We start from the raw sequence: 19,354 nt of genomic DNA on the forward strand, positions 1-19,354 counted from the left end.
AATAAAATATGGAACATTCGTGAAATTTTCCGATCTCTTCGAAAAAAGGGTCATATCAACAAAGTTCAAAAGAGCAAAATACAGCAATTCCCCACGAAAACAGCATGATTCGAAAAAAAAGTTCTCCGATCGGGCTCAAAATTTTTCTGGGGGTTCCTTAGCCGAAATATTTAGACCCGTATTTTTTTGTTTGGCCATTAGGGTGACTTACGCCTTGTTAGGGTGGTCCGAAATATGGCCATTTTCGTCGATTTTCGCCAAAACCACTTTTTCGTTTTTGTTTTACGGAGCAAGGTGGGGGACGCGGCCTCAAGTCAATCCAAGTCCGGTTTCTTGTGGAAAAAAGGGTAATGGCCGAACTAGTATTGCATACAAAATGAACACCACCGGAAGATATAGGGGATCGGGAGGGGGAAGGTGAAAGAAAATTAGTGTAGGTGTGAGTAGTAAGAACTTGGATGACTTGAGCAGTTACGGTAATCTAAGTTTAACACTGAATAAAGGAAATCTGAAATTATGATTCAATCAAAAACTAATTTGAGATTTATACAAAGGGAACCTATGATGTATTTCAAATTTAAAGGAAATCAAATGAATTTACTGGAAAATGAAAGATGAAAACTAACTTGTCAAGGGCATTTTTTCTGGGCTTCTTCCTATCGCGTCCGTCAGTAGTCTTGTCGTACATTGCAACTAACTTTAATTAAACTAATAATTTATGTCCAATTATTCATTTCAGAAAACTAACTAACTTGAATCAACAACCTCAACTAAACTGTCTGAAAGTAACTTGAATCTCAAATCACCTAAATTTTAATTAAGAAGCCAAACATTCCTTAACCTATTTTTTAATCCTGTCTTGCTGCTTCCAAAAACAATTAACATTTATGAAACGTTCATATTTTACAAGTTGAACACTCGTTGTTAATACGACTTTTCCGTGCCTTCCATTTTATTAGGGCACACAAGCTTTGCGAACAAGAGTGTATCCCTATCATACCTTATGTAAACTATCATTTGAGTGAAAGAGACACAATCCTGTTCACACCTGTGTGTTCCTTTGAAATGTTAGGCTCTATTTGATCGTCAAAACTCCAGTAGATCCTCGATTCGCAACAATGGTCGATACAACCATAATCCGAAAACCGTTAGTTCATGAGCATGAGCATGGTTGACTGCCAATGAGCTGCTACTCCGTTATTGACAGATCAGCTGAAGTTAAACAATGAATCAAAAATGATCAGTGGGAGCCAACCATCCGTTCACTGTTTAACCCCTGAAGACCCCGACTTTATTAGTCAATACCGGCGCCCTCCCAAGAAGCCTGCAGTTCAACAAAAGGGAGGAATGTTAGTCCGATAGTTGAAGTTGCAGACTCATCAAGCACACAGTTTTTCGCTATATACTTGTTGATACCGCTTGAGACCGTTGAATCCACAGCATCTCCTTCAAGCATCACGTGATTATTATTTTTTTGGGTTAGTAGGATAAGGTATTGGCTTTTCGATGCCTCCCGAGCTACGATGCTATGGGGAGGACTTTCATAACAGACCCGTCGGCGAGCCTTCCGAGCAACGATGCTATGGGAAGGTCTTTTTGGTTAACACACAAAGTCACTCGCACACAATTATTTCACTCCACTATTAATTAATCCAAAATGGCAGTGCGTCTTTCGATCATTATATAGAAATGGCTTTTTCACCATAAAAAATAAAACCTTATTCAAAAAACTATACACAATTTACCCGACGCCGTGCCTTCCGATCAACGATGATATAGGAAGGGCTTTGAAAATCACAAAACAATTAATTAAGATCACCAAAAACAATCACAAAAAACACCAATTACTCAACGAAAATTACGCTCAAGACACAAATAATTCAGTACGTCATGCTATTATTCGATTACCACAATCACTCACCCCAAACGAACAGCGACACAAAAGCACACAAAAAATTAACCTGCATAATCACGACTTCGCGTCCCCACTTCCAGCGCACTAATGATGCTATAGAGTTATCTACGTGCGCATGTATTGCGTGTACGTACACGAAGAGTTTTAAGGTTAAAATTTGTACCCGCCAGCAAAAACAAATGGTAAGCCAGTGTGCGTGAGATCGGGCTTAGATAACTTTATTATTCGATTACCACAATCACTCACCCCATATCAATAGCGACACAACAGCACACAAAAAAAATTACCCTGCATAATCACGACTTCGCGTCCCCCACCCGAACAGCGACACAAAAGAGACGGAAAATAACACGAAAAAAACAGGACTGCGTGTCCACACAGGCACCGCACTACTGATCCCCATAATCCGAAAACCGTTAGTTCAACAGATTAACGAATTTTGTCCGATATCATTTCATTATTGATTGATCGAGACTCTATGGATTTTTTGACAATTCAGAATGGTTAGTATACCACTTGAATTGAAATCAGAGATTCTGATAGCATTACTAAACTGGCTTACACATAACTGGAGTCTGGAATTATCGAGAAATTAAAAAGAGAGATGTGAGCCGGTAACATGGAGTGAAACTTTCGCAGCTGCCATGGTAAACTTCACAGCAGCTTGACAGAAAATTTAACTCCATGTTGTACTTTTAATTTCTCGATAAAACAACATGAAAAAAATTACAAAAACAATTAACTATTCCTCCCTATTATCAAACAGATTAAAACCTGTTCCTAACAGATTTTTCGAACAAGAATATTGAGACTCAAATAAAAAATTTCAATATCTTGCAATTTTACATATTATAAAAGCTGTGATTTCTATCAACACAAGTATATAAATATAAAATAAATGTGTGATATATATCAACATCGGAAACCATCTTTGCAAGTAGCCCTGAAACGACGGCAACGTGTGGCTCCATCTCCAGGGATTTTCGCCAAAACCACTTTTTGAATACGAAATACGCAACTTTTGGTACCCTAACATGTAAAGGTCATCGCTGAAATTTTCAAGTTATCGCAGTTTTAGTGAAAAAAGTCGATTTTTCCTGTTTTCGTCATTTTCCCATTCTTGCGCGTGGCACGTCGAAAAACCTAGTTTTTATTTTCAAAAAATCGTATCTCACAGTATTGAAAACATAACTCCAGCATTTTTTGATATGTCATGTGAAATTTTCCGAGGAAAAAAAAAATATTTCAGACATAGGCTCTTTGGTCCCGAGACCTTCGAAACAGCATATTAAGTTTTCATAGGACCTTTTCAAATGTTAAGCTAGATTTTTAAAACTTCTTACTATTTTTTCCCAAATAGCCAAACTAATCACCTTTCTTTTGCGCCTAGGACAGCTAAAATCGGATGAAATGGCGCGGAGATATGATTTTTTTTAAATGTGGTTTTGGCGAAAATCGACGAAAATTATCATTTTTCGGACCATCCTAACATAACGTAGGTCACCCTAATGGCCAAACAAAAAAAAAATACGGGTCTAATTATTTCGGCCAAGGAACCCCCAGAAAAATTTTGAGCTCGATCGGAGAACTTTTTTTGCGAATCATGCTGTTTTCGTGAGGAATTGCTGAATATAGAAAATTTTCTCAGCTTTTAAATTTTTTTTTTCAAAGCTGGGCAAACATGTGCACTAATTTTTTAAAAATGAAAAAGTGTGACTATTTTCAAAAAAGTTACTTAAAAATGGCCCTAACTTGAAAATGGTGCATTTTATCAAAATTTAACTAAAGTACTTTTTAATTGCAAATTTGATTTTTCGAAAAATGAAGTTGAAAAATTTTTGCGACCAATATATCGATTTTTTGAAAAAATCAGTATTGATTCAGAGATTCATAACTCGGTCAAAGATTTTTTGCACAACCTGGAAATTTCTAAAAAGTTGGCTTTTTATATCCTGTAAAACATAACAAAAAATGAAAAAAAAAAAAAATTAAAAATAGTGTTTTTTTTTGCAAATCAAGTTTTAGTGACAAAAAGTTTAATAAACAATCACCAATTTTTTACCGTGAATCATTTTTTTCTAGTGTAGTCCTCATCCATACCTACAATTTTGCCGAAGACACCAAATAGATCAAAAAATTCCTTCAAAAGATACAGATTTTTGAATTTTCATTTATCATTTTTGTATGAACAGCTGCCAAATTTGTATGGACAAACTGATGATGCAAAATGGCTTATTTGGGCATACCGAAGGCACCATAGAAGTTTCGGTCGGATTAAAAAATATAAAAAAAATCGAATGACCGAAATCTGAGAGAACTGCTCAAATATAATTGAACGTCAAAGTGCTGATATGCAACACTATAGAGGCACGATGGATTTAGATGCTGTTCCCCTAGTTCAGTGTTTCTCAACCTTTTTCGTCTCATTCCCCCCTTGGCTAATTTTCATGAACTCCATTCCCCCCTTAAATTTGGAACAAATTTCATAATTTAAGATTAAATTGTTATCATAAGACTGAAGTTTCAATAAAAAAACAAAAATCTTGCAAAAGATATAAATATGCAGTTTGTGAAATAAACTTCACAATGTAGTCCAAAATTAATAAAACTTTCATTCAGAGAGATTTTTTCACATATAGTTAAAATAATCTGGATGTGAAAGAAACGTTTGAAAAGTTTATAAAAAAAGTATAATTTGAGCAAATTTAAATTAACTGGTTATATTTATGATTTTGAAAAAATATTCCAATTTTAAGCAATAAGTGCAGTTCAGTTATCTTCAACATCTTCTTGAATTTGAATTTTTCTTACTCTTGCTAGTGCCTTAGTTAAAGAAATAATTGTTCCAAAATGGATTATGATGCAACACACAGCTGAAAGGAACTCCAAAACTCTGTTATGCACTCCAAAATAACTCATTGTATCATGATTATTCACCAATAAAACTGAATTGAATTGAATTGAATTTGTTTACAAACCCATTCTATTTTGTAAAAACAGCTAATGTTTGAAAAGGTATAAAAACCCAAAGGACTTTTATTTAAAAAGTTCTAATATTCTTTCCAATTCGATAGATTGATTGAATGTTCTAGACATGGATTATTTTTGCAAGCTCGTTGTTAAAAGGCATTCCATTTCTATTGCATCCCCATTCCCCCCCAAGAATGGCCAAATTCCCCCCAGGGGGGAATTCCTCACCGGTTGAGAAACACTGCCCTAGTTGAACAATTTTAAGAGAAAAAAAAAATTTCAACTTGACATAAAAGTTAAACAAATATCGAAATTATCTTCAAAATCAAATTGAGCCTTCACCCTCCAGAGAACACAACGGCAGCCATTCATGCCGTACCATATCGGTCCACCATTTCTCTTTCCTCCCGAGGAGGGGAGTGGCTTATGATTCTATGCTCATGCGCAGCTCTCACCTTTGGCTGACCAATTTCAATGTTGGGAAATTTATGCTTTCCCTTTTCGGATGCTGCGAATCCTATAAAACCAGCTCGCACCCTCGCCCGGACATTCAGTTATTTCGCCAGCTTCCGGAGTTCGGTCATCATCAGAGTTAATTGAATTGGTTTAGGGAAAAAGGGGTGCAGTTAGTAAGAGTTAGTTGGTGGTTTGTGAGCAATCTGGATCTGCATTTGCATAGGATGGATAAGATTTGTCGCAGTCAGCTGCCGGATTCATCGTCATCTCCCCCACTGAGGTGCCTTTAGAAATTGAATTGTTTTGTCGTGATTTCAAGTGTCCACCTGTGATTTGTGTTCTATGTTAATCAGACGAGTTAATAAAACAACAGAACCCTAAAAAAGCACGATAAATCACTCAATCTGTGTTTCTAGAGAGAGAAAAAAGTGCAAAGTGTCTCTCGGCGAGGAATAATTATTTATATTAAGTTCAATTTATTCAACTCATTTCCTGCATTCCTTGGGCCGGAATCACGATGATGACTATGATGGATACCGTTCCGTACAACAGTGGAATGAATTTCCACAACTTTGACGAGGATCTCATGTCGGATCTGCCGTCGTGTGTCTACGCCAACCACCAGCTGGGCGCGGTGGCGACGGCAACCAGTGGCAATTCCGGGGCGAATCTGCGGTTGAACACCAACAGCCTGCGGCAGATTCAGCACCAGTATTTGCATCACACCGGTGAGTAGTTTGAATATTTGGTTTTTTTAATTAAAAATTAAAAATGTTTGAACATTTACGTTTTGACATAGGACTATGTCTTTACTTACTATATTGGGGGGCCAGTTCAGAAATTCGATCCAAAGCGTCACTTTTAAGCGTTAAAAAAGGGGACATTTTGAACGCTTATATCTTTTTTCCCTGTGAATCAATCCAGATGGTTGGACCACCAATCGAAAGAGGAAGACTTCAGCTATTGTTTAACTACATAGATAGTCTGACTAAACATAGTTAAAGCACTTAAAACATGCAATCAAAATGAGTAATTTTTCAGTACAAATCGGACAGATGACCAATCAGAGCGAGCGTATGCATTCGAGACCGCGCCCCTTTTGTGCCGTTCTCCGGCTGTGCCGCTATTTAAGCAGAAAATTACGCAAAAGCAAATCACTTTGGAACGAGCACTCGAACTGTGCACGTCGGGCCGGCGCGGAGCAGCAGCAGCAGCGGCCAATAGAAGAAGAGGACCAGCAACCAGAAGGAAGAACCACCGGCAGCAGAAGGAGGAAATTCGAGCGAAGCGGACGGCGTGGAAGTCGCTATGATGCGGCGGTTTTCATGAAAAATGGCCAATTCGACAGTGGTGGCCAAAACCAGGAGTGGCCGGTGGCCTCAAAGAAGGTTCCCCCGGGGCCTGGGGGGACATTTACAGAAACATACGAGTTGTGGCAATATGGGTATCAAAATTCATGGTTTTTGATACTGAACATAATAATGGCCATTTCGACAGTAGTGGCCACAACCTGGAGTGGCCGGTGCCCTCAAAGAAGGTTCCCCCGGGGCCTGGGGGGACATTTACAGAAACATACGAGTTGTGGCAATATGGGTATCAAAATTCATGGTTTTTGATACTGAACATAATAATGGCCATTTTGACAGTAGTGGCCACAACCTGGAGTGGCCGGTGCCCTCAAAGAAGGTTCTCCCGGGGCCTGGGGGGACATTTACAGAAACATACGAGTTGTGGCAATATGGGTATCAAAATTCATGGTTTTTTATACTGAACATAATAATGGCCATTTCGACAGTAGTGGCCACAACCTGGAGTGGCCGGTGTCCTCAAAGAAGGTTCCCCCGGGGCCTGGGGGGACATTTACAGAAACATACGAGTTGTGGCAATATGGGTATCAAAATTCATGGTTTTTGATACTGAACATAATAATGGCCATTTTGACAGTAGTGGCCATAACCTGGAGTGGCCGGTGCCCTCAAAGAAGGTTCCCCCGGGGCCTGGGGGGACATTTACAGAAACATACGAGTTGTGGCAATATGGGTATCAAAATTCATGGTTTTTTATACTGAACATAATAATGGCCATTTCGACAGTAGTGGCCACAACCTGGAGTGGCCGGTGCCCTCAAAGAAGGTTCCCCCGGGGCCTGGGGGGACATTTACAGAAACATACGAGTTGTGGCAATATGGGTATCAAAATTCATGGTTTTTGATACTGAACATAATAATGGCCATTTCGACAGTAGTGGCCACAACCTGGAGTGGCCGGTGCCCTCAAAGAAGGTTCCCCCGGGGCCTGGGGGGACATTTACAGAAACATACGAGTTGTGGCAATATGGGTATCAAAATTCATGGTTTTTTATACTGAACATAATAATGGCCATTTCGACAGTAGTGGCCACAACCTGGAGTGGCCGGTGCCCTCAAAGAAGGTTCCCCCGGGGCCTGGGGGGACATTTACAGAAACATACGAGTTGTGGCAATATGGGTATCAAAATTCATGGTTTTTGATACTGAACATAATAATGGCCATTTCGACAGTAGTGGCCACAACCTGGAGTGGCCGGTGCCCTCAAAGAAGGTTCCCCCGGGGCCTGGGGGGACATTTACAGAAACATACGAGTTGTGGCAATATGGGTATCAAAATTCATGGTTTTTGATACTGAACATAATAATGGCCATTTTGACAGTAGTGGCCACAACCTGGAGTGGCCGGTGCCCTCAAAGAAGGTTGTCCCGGGGCCTGGGGGGACATTTACAGAAACATACGAGTTGTGGCAATATGGGTATCAAAATTCATGGTTTTTGATACTGAACATAATAATGGCCATTTCGACAGTAGTGGCCACAACCTGGAGTGGCCGGTGCCCTCAAAGAAGGTTCCCCCGGGGCCTGGGGGGACATTTACAGAAACATACGAGTTGTGGCAATATGGGTATCAAAATTCATGGTTTTTGATACTGAACATAATAATGGCCATTTTGACAGTAGTGGCCACAACCTGGAGTGGCCGGTGCCCTCAAAGAAGGTTGTCCCGGGGCCTGGGGGGACATTTACAGAAACATACGAGTTGTGGCAATATGGGTATCAAAATTCATGGTTTTTTATACTGAACATAATAATGGCCATTTCGACAGTAGTGGCCACAACCTGGAGTGGCCGGTGCCCTCAAAGAAGGTTCCCCCGGGGCCTGGGGGGACATTTACAGAAACATACGAGTTGTGGCAATATGGGTATCAAAATTCATGGTTTTTGATACTGAACATAATAATGGCCATTTTGACAGTAGTGGCCATAACCTGGAGTGGCCGGTGCCCTCAAAGAAGGTTCCCCCGGGGCCTGGGGGGACATTTACAGAAACATACGAGTTGTGGCAATATGGGTATCAAAATTCATGGTTTTTTATACTGAACATAATAATGGCCATTTCGACAGTAGTGGCCACAACCTGGAGTGGCCGGTGCCCTCAAAGAAGGTTCCCCCGGGGCCTGGGGGGGCATTTACAGAAACATACGAGTTGTGGCAATATGGGTATCAAAATTCATGGTTTTTGATACTGAACATAATAATGGCCATTTCGACAGTAGTGGCCACAACCTGGAGTGGCCGGTGCCCTCAAAGAAGGTTCCCCCGGGGCCTGGGGGGACATTTACAGAAACATACGAGTTGTGGCAATATGGGTATCAAAATTCATGGTTTTTGATACTGAACATAATAATGGCCATTTCGACAGTAGTGGCCACAACCTGGAGTGGCCGGTGCCCTCAAAGAAGGTTCCCCCGGGGCCTGGGGGGACATTTACAGAAACATACGAGTTGTGGCAATATGGGTATCAAAATTCATGGTTTTTTATACTGAACATAATAATGGCCATTTCGACAGTAGTGGCCACAACCTGGAGTGGCCGGTGCCCTCAAAGAAGGTTCCCCCGGGGCCTGGGGGGACATTTACAGAAACATACGAGTTGTGGCAATATGGGTATCAAAATTCATGGTTTTTTATACTGAACATAATAATGGCCATTTCGACAGTAGTGGCCACAACCTGGAGTGGCCGGTGCCCTCAAAGAAGGTTCCCCCGGGGCCTGGGGGGACATTTACAGGAACATACGAGTTGTGGCAATATGGGTATCAAAATTCATGGTTTTTGATACTGAACATAATGGCCATTTCGACAGTAGTGGCCACAACCTGGAGTGGCCGGTGCCCTTAAAGCAGGTTCCCCCGGGGCCCGGAGGACTTTTTACAGAACCATACGAGTTGTGGCATATTGGTATCAAAATTCATGGTTTTTGATACTGTACATGAAAATTGACATTCCGACAGTAGTGGCCACAACCTTGAGTGACCGGTGATCTCAAAGCAGGTTTCCCCGGGGCCCGGAGGGTCTTTAACAGAACCATACGAGTTGTAGCAATATGGATATCAAAATTCATGGTTTTTGATACTGAACATGAAAATTGACATTTCGACCGTAGTGGCCACAACCTGGAGTTGCCGGTGCCCTCATAGAAGGTTCACCTTGGGAGAACATTTATGACAATTTTGCCGACAAATCTATGAAACAAAATAAAATAATCTTATTTCAGATTTCACTAGCAATCCAAAAACACATTCAAATTGTTTGGTCCTATGTCTTTCGGTTATGTCTCTGACATACCATCTTGAACTTTTTAAATCCCATTTTTAAAAAGGAATCTTAAGTATACTGAATGTATATTAAATTACAGTTTTTAAAGATATAAAATCCAAAAAAAAATAAATTATATCACTAAATTCTTATTGGAATCAACGGAGATATAGATTAAAATAAGAATCATTATCAAATTTATAAAACAAAGTTAACATCATGTAGCAATCATTGGTTTGGTAAAAATCCAATGCAAAAAAAAAATGTAAAAATCCAGCAAACTATTTTTTTGATTTCAAAGTGAAGCCAAAATGGGGCTTATTCAAAAAGTACCCCAAACTGCATTATTTATTATTACAGTTATACAACCCTATGGGTCATTCCTTCCCAAGTGACCACGCGTCCAACATCGACCTTCACCAAATCTGCTCATATTTGGCATGGGGGTTGTTTTTGCCCCAAAAACAAAGAATCCAAAGTTTGGTGACATTTGGTCCACCCCCGCGCCCGTGGCACCCCCCTCTTTTTCTGAGATTTTTGAAAAACCTCATTTTTAAAATGCATTTTTCTAAGAGAAAAGTTTACAAAAAGTGAACTTTTGGGTATGCATATTTGAAGATTTTTTACCGTAGAATCGAATGGCATACTCAAAATTTACGTACAGTGTTGCCAGATATGAAAATTTTGCGCTTAAAGTTTTAAAATGCATTTTTAACCCTTTGGACGAGCACTTACGGGAAAACTGACAATTCGTCGCCATCGTGCTAACTTGTCGTACGTGCATTTTGGGCCAAATTGAGTTAAGAACGCCATTTTGTGCAGCTCACAATGCCTCACCTTTTGACCTTCACAGATCCCCAAAATTCGATTTCAATCCTGAGATATTCAACAAAAACCGAAAAAACTCCGTGCATTTTTGTCACTTTACATATGAAAGTAGTTTCAATCTTGTCGTGCTATCTTGTCACTCCATGAAAATTGATGTAAGTGCGACAAAAGGCCAAAGGGATTTCAGGCCAGGAAAGTCAGGATGCGTTTGTCGCACGTACAAGCTAGACTACCGTAAACATTTGTAATTATAACTCGGGACTCCAGCAACCAACTTCAACCAAACTTCGGGACAATGCACAGAATGGTCAGCCAAACAAAACGTGTTTGTTATTGTTTACATTGCGTGCTTTCGTTTTTGTTTATTCAAGGTCAAACATTAAAACGCGTTTTTCTCGAAACGTCAAAATGGCGGGTGCGACATGATAGCACGACGACGTCGAATTGCATTCGATTGCTGAGAGTTTTTTACATTAAATTCAATCAAAACCTCAGGGTAAAATGAATATTTCTTAAGATATCACATTTTTAAGTTGGAAAGCTCTGTATTGCACAGCAAATGTTTTACTTAACCATCAATTTTCAACAGTACATTGCGTGAGAGCATAGTAGGCCTTGAAATTTGAATATTGTTTTTTTCAATTTCTTAACGGAAGCAAGTGAATGTCCCTAAATTCAATTTATGTATGTATGTATTGTATGTATGTATTTATGTTTTTATGTATGTATGTATTGTATGTATGCATTTGAACCCCCGTCTTGGCAGGACTTGGCGTGGTTCACGGATATAAGAAAATGACAAAATGTTTAATTTCGAGCGCATCAACAGGAATTTTCTAGTTTTATGGCCCCAGAAGCTAGCCTGATAATATGAGCTCATTTGGTTAAAGTTTATTGGGTCCAGTTTTGACCTGAAGTTAGAATGGAACTTTAATTAATTTACTATGGGGAATTTTCACTTTTAACATCTTCTTCGACAAGTTTCCCTACACGCTATCAAATTTTCTTATTGTCAAAATTCTCAATGATTTTGATCCGGGGAACAACTTTGTGGAACATCGCAAAGCGCTAGGAATTGATCCCGAAAATATATAGGATAATTTTTTGAGCATGTTTTTATATTTTACCAAAAAAAACTCCAAAAATCCTTCAGGTAAAAATTGGACCCACCAACCCTAACCAAATAAGCTCATATTATCAGGCTAGCTTCTGGGCCATAAAACTAGAAAATTCCTGTTGATGCGCTCGAAATTAAACATTTTGTCATTTTCTTATATCCGTGAACCACGCCAAGTCCTGCCAAGACGGGGGTTCAAATGCATACATACAATACATACATACATAAATACATACATACATACAATACATACATACATAAATTCAATTTAGGGACATTCACTTGCTTCCGTTAAGAAATTGAAAAAAACAATATTCAAATTTCAAGGCCTACTATGCTCTCACGCAATGTACTGTTGAAAATTGATGGTTAAGTAAAACATTTGCTGTGCAATACAGAGCTTTCCAACTTAAAAATGTGATATCTTAAGAAATATTCATTTTACCCTGAGGTTTTGATTGAATTTAATGTAAAAAACTCTCAGCAATCGAATGCAATTGTCAGTTTTCCCGTAAGTGCTCGTCCAAAGGGTTAAAAATGCATTTTAAAACTTTAAGCGCAAAATTTTCATATCTGGCAACACTGTACGTAAATTTTGAGTATGCCATTCGATTCTACGGTAAAAAATCTTCAAATATGCATACCCAAAAGTTCACTTTTTGTAAACTTTTCTCTTAGAAAAATGCATTTTAAAAATGAGGTTTTTCAAAAATCTCAGAAAAAGAGGGGGGTGCCACGGGCGCGGGGGTGGACCAAATGTCACCAAACTTTGGATTCTTTGTTTTTGGGGCAAAAACAACCCCCATGCCAAATATGAGCAGATTTGGTGAAGGTCGATGTTGGACGCGTGGTCACTTGGGAAGGAATGACCCCTATACATTTTTTTTGGATAGGCTATTGTGTTTCATATGTTTATAGAATCATTGAATTTACGAAATTATATTTCTCTAAAGTTTTTACTTCTTTAGGGTTATTGAAATTTCACGATTTCGTGGACAGCGTGAAATCCGTAAAATTTTGCTTTTTCCGCGAAATCCCGTGAAATTGTATGTTTGTGTGAAACTGTAACGATATTTCTCAAAGTAATTTATCATACTCAAATAGGAATAAAAATAATCTTAGTAATTACTGCAATGTTAAGCGGTTTAATTTCTAATATTGGGTTAGTGATTTTTGACGATTTCGTGTACGGCTTAAACTTCGTGATATTTATCAATTTTCTCAAATAGTTTTTAAACAACAAAATAATAAATATTTGATTCATAAAGACTATTTAAGTAAATTTTATTTTTTTTTTAATTGAAAAGCTTGATGTGAACCATTTGAAGAATTGTTCAGTTTTTTGTATTTTTTTAGAAACTAACTAAATTTTGTAATATTATCATTAGTTGTAATACACATTTTGCTGCTATTTTATTTGAAATATATTGTTTCAATAGAAATTCAAATAATCCAGCTTTGGTTTATTTGAAGAAAATGAAAAGTTTTTTTTTTATTTTTAAAATTACCTTTTAAAAACATTTCAAATTTTTCTGAGTCCTGTCCTGTAACAATATTTGATTTTTTGGGTAGATGATTCCCGTGAAAGATAAAAAATATACTTTTTTTTAGTTTTCTGTGCTCATTTTGAATTAAAAATTTCGATTTCGTTACAAATCATATTATTTTTGCCTATTGATTTTAAATTAAGTTTTTGATAAGTGAGATGAAAATTTTAAAAAAATATTTTTTAATGGTCTAACTGTCGCAGAAAATTCAAATAATTTTACTCATTTTGGCTGAACAAGATTGTTTAATCTTGAGTTTGATATGAAATTTAATAAAATGCAAATCAGCGAAAACTTTTTATCTTTACTAGTCACGTTCAAATCAAGTGATGTATTTTTTTAGTTTATTGAAGAATAATATATAATGAAGCATAACAAGTAGTTTCTGTGATTTAAACATAAGATTTTCAGAGTTATTTTAACATTTTTCACGTATCGCGAAATTTGCGTGAAATTTGGTGTTTCGAAATTGAGGTCCCCGTGAAATATTCAATTTTCAAGCGTGAAAAATCACTAAGCTTAGTTATTGTGGTCCCAATATTAAACAAATTTAAAAAAGGACTAAAAGCTTGCCTAAAAGTGTATAATTTTATTAAATAAAACACAAATTTTCTACTCCTTAAAATGTTTTACAATTTATTTTAATTAGTTTACAGTTGATTCTACAAGTTTTTTGTTCAATGCAAATTTAATTTTTTACAAAAAAAAAGTTTTTGTCCCTGTTTCTTGAAAAAAAATTAAGGTAACAGATAAAAACATGAAAATAAATTTGCATTGATTAAAATGCTAGATGCAAAATAAAAAAGAATATGCAATTCAATTTTTTTGTTAACTTCTACTTTCATTAAAAATTTGCCAAACATGTTTTTTTTTAGTTTAAACCCATATTTCCGAAAAATGGAAATATATCTATTATAATATTTTTGTAGATTTTGTAGACAGTCCAAAAAGAGTTTACGATAGTTTAATTCTACAATTTTATGGAAAAATAGAAATTCTGTTGTTTAATTTATGTTATGTGAATAGTAAATAAATTTACAAACTTTGTTTGTGTGGTTTATGCCACTACAAATTTTATTTCAAATTTTGCCCCTCTCTTTTAAAAAAATATCCCAAAAAACGGTAAAAAAGGCTGAAAACTATAGCTATTATTGAAAAAAAAAAACGGCTTGAGTCAGGGGTATTAAAAAACACCCAAAAAGCAAAAACTAAAACTTTGGTTTGTTGAACCTTTTCAAAAAAAAAAAAAAAACTCCAGACATGTGTCGTAATCTGGGGAGAAATGGGACAGCAATTTAAACTTTATTAATGCACAATATTTTAATATTTTTGATAAGTTTCGGATAGGACAGACAAATTCAAGCTTTTAAGTACTCTAAAAAAAACTATATTTCAAATTTCATGCCCGGTTTTCAAAATTTTGAAGCAAAAAGTATCAAAAAATGCTTTTTACATTATTACAATTATGCTTCTACGGAAAATTTGCAAAGTATCCATGAATTTATGAAAATATTTGTTTCCAAAAGGGGGGGTTGGGTTGTAAAATTAAATTATGACAAAAAAAAAAAAAACATTTTCGTTCCTAGGCTGGCATTAACAACGAAACTAATATTTCTGGAGTTTTTTTTGAAAAGGTCCTATAAACCAAATTTTAAATTTTTGCTTTTTGGGTGTTTTTAGAACCGCCTTGAGTCAGGGGTATTCAAAAACACCCAAAAAACAAAAAATAAAAATTTGGTTTATAGGACCTTTTCAAAAAAAACTCCAGATTTCTATTTTTTGTCATTTCAGTTAGGCTACAATGCTCTTTCATTAGATTCAACAAAATTTTAGAATAGGGTTTTTGTCCCTATTTTCGGCCTAGTACCTATTTTGGGTCTACCAAACTTAATTCAACGAAATGAGCATTTCACCAAATCTAGCAGGAATCTGTCACTTGATAATGATACGTGCAGTCATTATCTTCATTTTGGTGGCAAGAATAATTTACTTTTTCCTTCTAAATTAGAAATAAAGCAATAAAAATAGCACTCTTCACTTTTTTCTTGGCAAATCGCTAAGCCCATTAGGGCGAAAATTTTCACCACTTTTGCTTACCGCTTGTTGACACTCAGCGCCCGGCTTTCATCGCTCAGCACACGAATGAGAGCCGTCCCCCGAATTTCCAACCACCGGCAATATGTTTTTTTTTGGTTGGTTGCACAATCTCGTTGAAAAAACAATCACCAAACTGCCACCAAATCAATAAAATAACTGATTAATAACTTCGTCCATTTAGGAGAGAATGACTCTATATTCAGTCCATTTGACACTTCTACAAATTGTGACAGTGTGTGTGCGCTTTTCACAAGTTACAGTCTTTCTTGCATATTACGGGCTTGTTGTTTGGCTACGCAACAAATGTTTAATTATGTTTAAAACTCGTAAAGAATGATATAAATCATGTCCAAGCTAATTATGCACGTAATGCAAGTGAAATCAATCGTTCTAATGTTGATTTGTGGCTTAAAACATCACAATGATTGAACATGTTTGTCGACCGAATTTGTGCGGCTGTACTGTACGAGCTGGGGCTGGACCGTACATCAAAAAAGTTCGCCACGTGCTTCGAGATTTCAACCATCAGAAGGTAGGCCGAAAAAATGCACAAAGAAGGTCGTATGCTAGAAGCAATATCCCCAAAATAGGGACAAAAAATGTTTCAGTTTCTCGGGCTTGTACAGAAATATAAAGTATTTTCGAAAAAAATGTGATTAATGTGAGCATTAGCATTAAAAACCAACTTATTCATGCAATAAAAGCAAGGATGCCTATAGCAGCCTTTGAGAATACATCAAATAAAAAGTGCGCTCGGCTGAGTAGGTCCAAAATGGGGACAAATACCGTATTTCCAGAACCCAGAGCTGCCTCATTGCTCCCCATTCTTTTACGCCCATAGGAAACAATGAGACACTTTGATTTTTCTTCAAAAAACTATTCAAAATTTATTGAAATCTTTGTGCTAATTTCCCCTCTTCATCCTCCACCAGACTGTCTGGACTCGCCCAACTCGGTCAGCCCGTCGATGTCCACGTCCATCGGCAGCCATCCGTACAACACGGCCCCGTACAAAATCCAACGTCAGCCGACGTCCAACGTCCGAGAGCGCAAACGCGTCCTGCGATCCGCACCAAATGGGTAAGGTTAATTTTTCGTACAATTCTTAAGAGACTTTTATATCCCTTGGCTAACTACTAGTCTGTTCGTTTTGGTGAAATTTTAACTATAAACTCGAAATTTATCTTTTTTTACTCGATATCTTTGTCTAGAAAAAACTCTGCCAGGGATTCACTTAGGTAAATATTACATCCCTTTGAACGTGACTCGGTTAGCTAAGGGATAACCATTTCACAATTTTCATTAAATTAGTAACAGATTCTAATCCCAAATTTTCTCTAAATTCTTCACAGCAGCATAAACTCAGCGTTTGATGAACTGCGCGTCCACGTGCCCACTTTCCCGTACGAAAAGCGCCTCTCAAAAATCGACACCCTGCGGCTGGCCATCGCATACATTGCCCTGCTCCGGGAGGTCCTGGAAGCGGATTACGACCCGCTGACCTATGTCGAAAAGTGTCTCCGGGGTGAGATCAAAGCAGATCGTGCCCACTGGAATACGAGTGGTAAGTTCTTCTATCTGTTCTGAAAGCCATTAAAAGTCATTAATTTCGATTCCAAATCTTCAGATTTAACCGCCCGGCTGTCCTGGATCAACTGGGAAAATCTGGGCGTCCATCCGGGCCGACGCACGATTCTGACCTCGCTGGCGCTGGGTTCCTCCTCGGAGAGCATGGGCTGTGGCCCGCCGCCACACCTCATTTGAACGGAACCGTTCGAAAGTTGTCCAGCGCCCGGCTGGACCTTTCCGCCATATTGAAGAATAAGAAGAAGCAGAAGAATAAGCAGTCGCTAAGAGCAAGATCAGCCAGTTTTAGATCAGTCAGGAGTTTTGCTCCACTAGAGTGAATTTTTCTAGTCATTGTGAGGTTATTATAGTGTAGATTTAAGATCATTTGCATGTGATATATTATTGCAAGCATTTGTTTTATTTTATTTATTATTATTCGGGTATCTTTTGTTATTTTTTTATAATAAAAAAAAACTAAATATCATATCTCAAATCAAAACACATATAAAAAAGTGTTGATGGTAAATACTAAAGAATAAATACAAGCATATAAACTTAACACAATACAAAGTCAATAATCCGAACATCTAACACCTTCTGCCTTCATTTATCCATGAATTCAGCACGACATGAATCAAAAGAGTTCTGATCAGGCCAAACATTGGCTTTGGGGTTGGCGTTCCTTTCATGTTAGATTCATATTATCGGTGATTTTCGCTACACAAAAAAACTCAGTGCCTGATTTTATTTGTTTTAAAGAATGAGTTGAAAAGTATATTTTGAAGTTATTTTTTAAGAATTTATCGAATTTTTTATTTGTTTTAAGGGGTTACATACATGTAAATCGACAAAAATGGTAAGGGTTGGTATGAGCACATCTTTAAACTTTTTTAAATCGTTAAATATACAATTTCAACTATTAGCAAAATAAATTTGAAGACATTTGGTTTTGCCGCTGTCGAATTATAGTTATTTGAAGTAAGCAATTTAAAGAAAAAAAAACGTGTGCCACGGTATCTCAACACTGCTTTGAACAAATCGCCTCAATATTTTTTGCTGACTAGGGCGTCCAATTTTCCCGGGTTTTGAAATTCCCGGGAAACGGGAAAAATATTTTTCAAGCCCCGGGAATTCCCGGGATCCCGGGAAATTTTTTAAACCGTCATAAAATCTATGTTTTCATTAAATTTGTTCATAGAATTAGCTCAAAACTGTTAATTGGTGATAAGCTTTACTTCAATCTAAACAAGAACAGCAGTTTTTAGTTAGTTTAAAAAAATATTAAAAAAAATGTTTTTTTGTTCTTTGTTATGCTTTGGATTTTTAATGAATCATAATTTTTAATCCAATGTGATTCAAATTATTTCATATTAATAATCATAAAATTCTTATTTATATATTTCTTTTTTTTTATGAAATGACTACAAAAGCTAACGAAACTTCATTGAAACTGTAAAAAAACAAGAAACGAAATCAAATAAAATGAAACCATCCAATGTAAAATTTTAGAAAGTTTAGAATTTCATGTTTTATATAAAACATATTTTACAAACTATCTTTGAGTCACTACCGCCAACTGGGGGAATCGGGACTGCAGACTGAATAGGATTTTAGAGTAATAAAATTGAAAATTGGTGTACTAATTGTTTTGCTAATTAAAAAAATATCAGAGCATTATGATGTCTGCCGATGTCCGATGAAAATAATTAAATATGACTTTTTAAGTTTAAAATCATCATTAAACGTAAATATTAAAAAAATAAATAAAATTTAATGAAAAACATTTAAAGCCCTAGGCATTTTGCGTATCCGTCAATTAAAATTTTAATAATTTGTCCTTATAAGCCAACTACATGTTGGTATATGTCGAATACAGATTTGCTAATGCTTTAAAGTTGTTATCGATTACTAAGTATTCAACTGTTGATCTATTTCTACAAACAAATCTGAGTTCCCAAACCAAAAACTGATTTTTTTTGTTCAATTTCGGGAATTCCTGGGACAAAATATCAAAAATCCCGGGATTCGAGAATTCCCGATTCAGGGGAAATCTCGGGATTTTTGTCCAGGTAATTTCCGTTATGGATGAAGATGAAGATGAAATTACTTTGCGTATTTATATATTTTTTTTGATATTTAGGCCGTTTCAATTGCAAAATATTTTTTGAAGGTGATGTCCCTCGACTCCGGTTGGGGCCGAGGGGGGGGGGGGGGGGGGTCTCCACAT

The 19,354-nt window shown here is 37.0% G+C and overlaps 1 protein-coding gene across 4 annotated transcripts; it reads left to right on the forward strand.

Annotated features, from left to right (window-relative positions):
* The first annotated feature begins 5,426 nt into the window (after window positions 1-5,426).
* On the forward strand, window positions 5,427-17,599 carry LOC120414428 (basic helix-loop-helix transcription factor amos). Of its 4 annotated transcripts, none has more exons than XM_039575609.2 (6): window positions 5,427-5,621; window positions 5,894-6,069; window positions 16,491-16,638; window positions 16,770-16,796; window positions 16,911-17,122; window positions 17,186-17,599. In XM_039575609.2, the coding sequence occupies exons 1-6, from the start codon at window positions 5,566-5,568 to the stop codon at window positions 17,320-17,322; spliced, it is 756 nt and encodes a 251-aa protein (XP_039431543.1). In that variant the 5' UTR covers window positions 5,427-5,565; the 3' UTR covers window positions 17,323-17,599. The 4 variants fall into 4 exon arrangements, with proteins under 4 accessions (XP_039431543.1, XP_039431544.1, XP_039431546.1 ...); XM_039575610.2 differs by having other exon boundaries at window positions 16,914-17,122; XM_039575612.2 differs by lacking the exon at window positions 16,770-16,796 and having other exon boundaries at window positions 16,914-17,122; window positions 17,186-17,597.
* Window positions 17,600-19,354: the final 1,755 nt, after the last annotated feature.

This window comes from Culex pipiens, chromosome 3, assembly GCF_016801865.2.
Source record: "Culex pipiens pallens isolate TS chromosome 3, TS_CPP_V2, whole genome shotgun sequence".
NCBI lineage: Eukaryota > Metazoa > Arthropoda > Insecta > Diptera > Culicidae > Culex > Culex pipiens.

Bases quoted from the DNA above. Each gene is read 5' to 3' on its own strand.
- LOC120414428 (XM_039575609.2), top strand. From the start codon at position 5,566: ATGGATAAGATTTGTCGCAGTCAGCTGCCGGATTCATCGTCATCTCCC. The intron at 6,070-16,490 runs GTGAGTAGTTTG...ATCCTCCACCAG, and splicing joins CCAGTATTTGCATCACACCG to ACTGTCTGGACTCGCCCAAC. The intron at 16,639-16,769 runs GTAAGGTTAATT...ATCTTTGTCTAG, and splicing joins CTGCGATCCGCACCAAATGG to AAAAAACTCTGCCAGGGATT.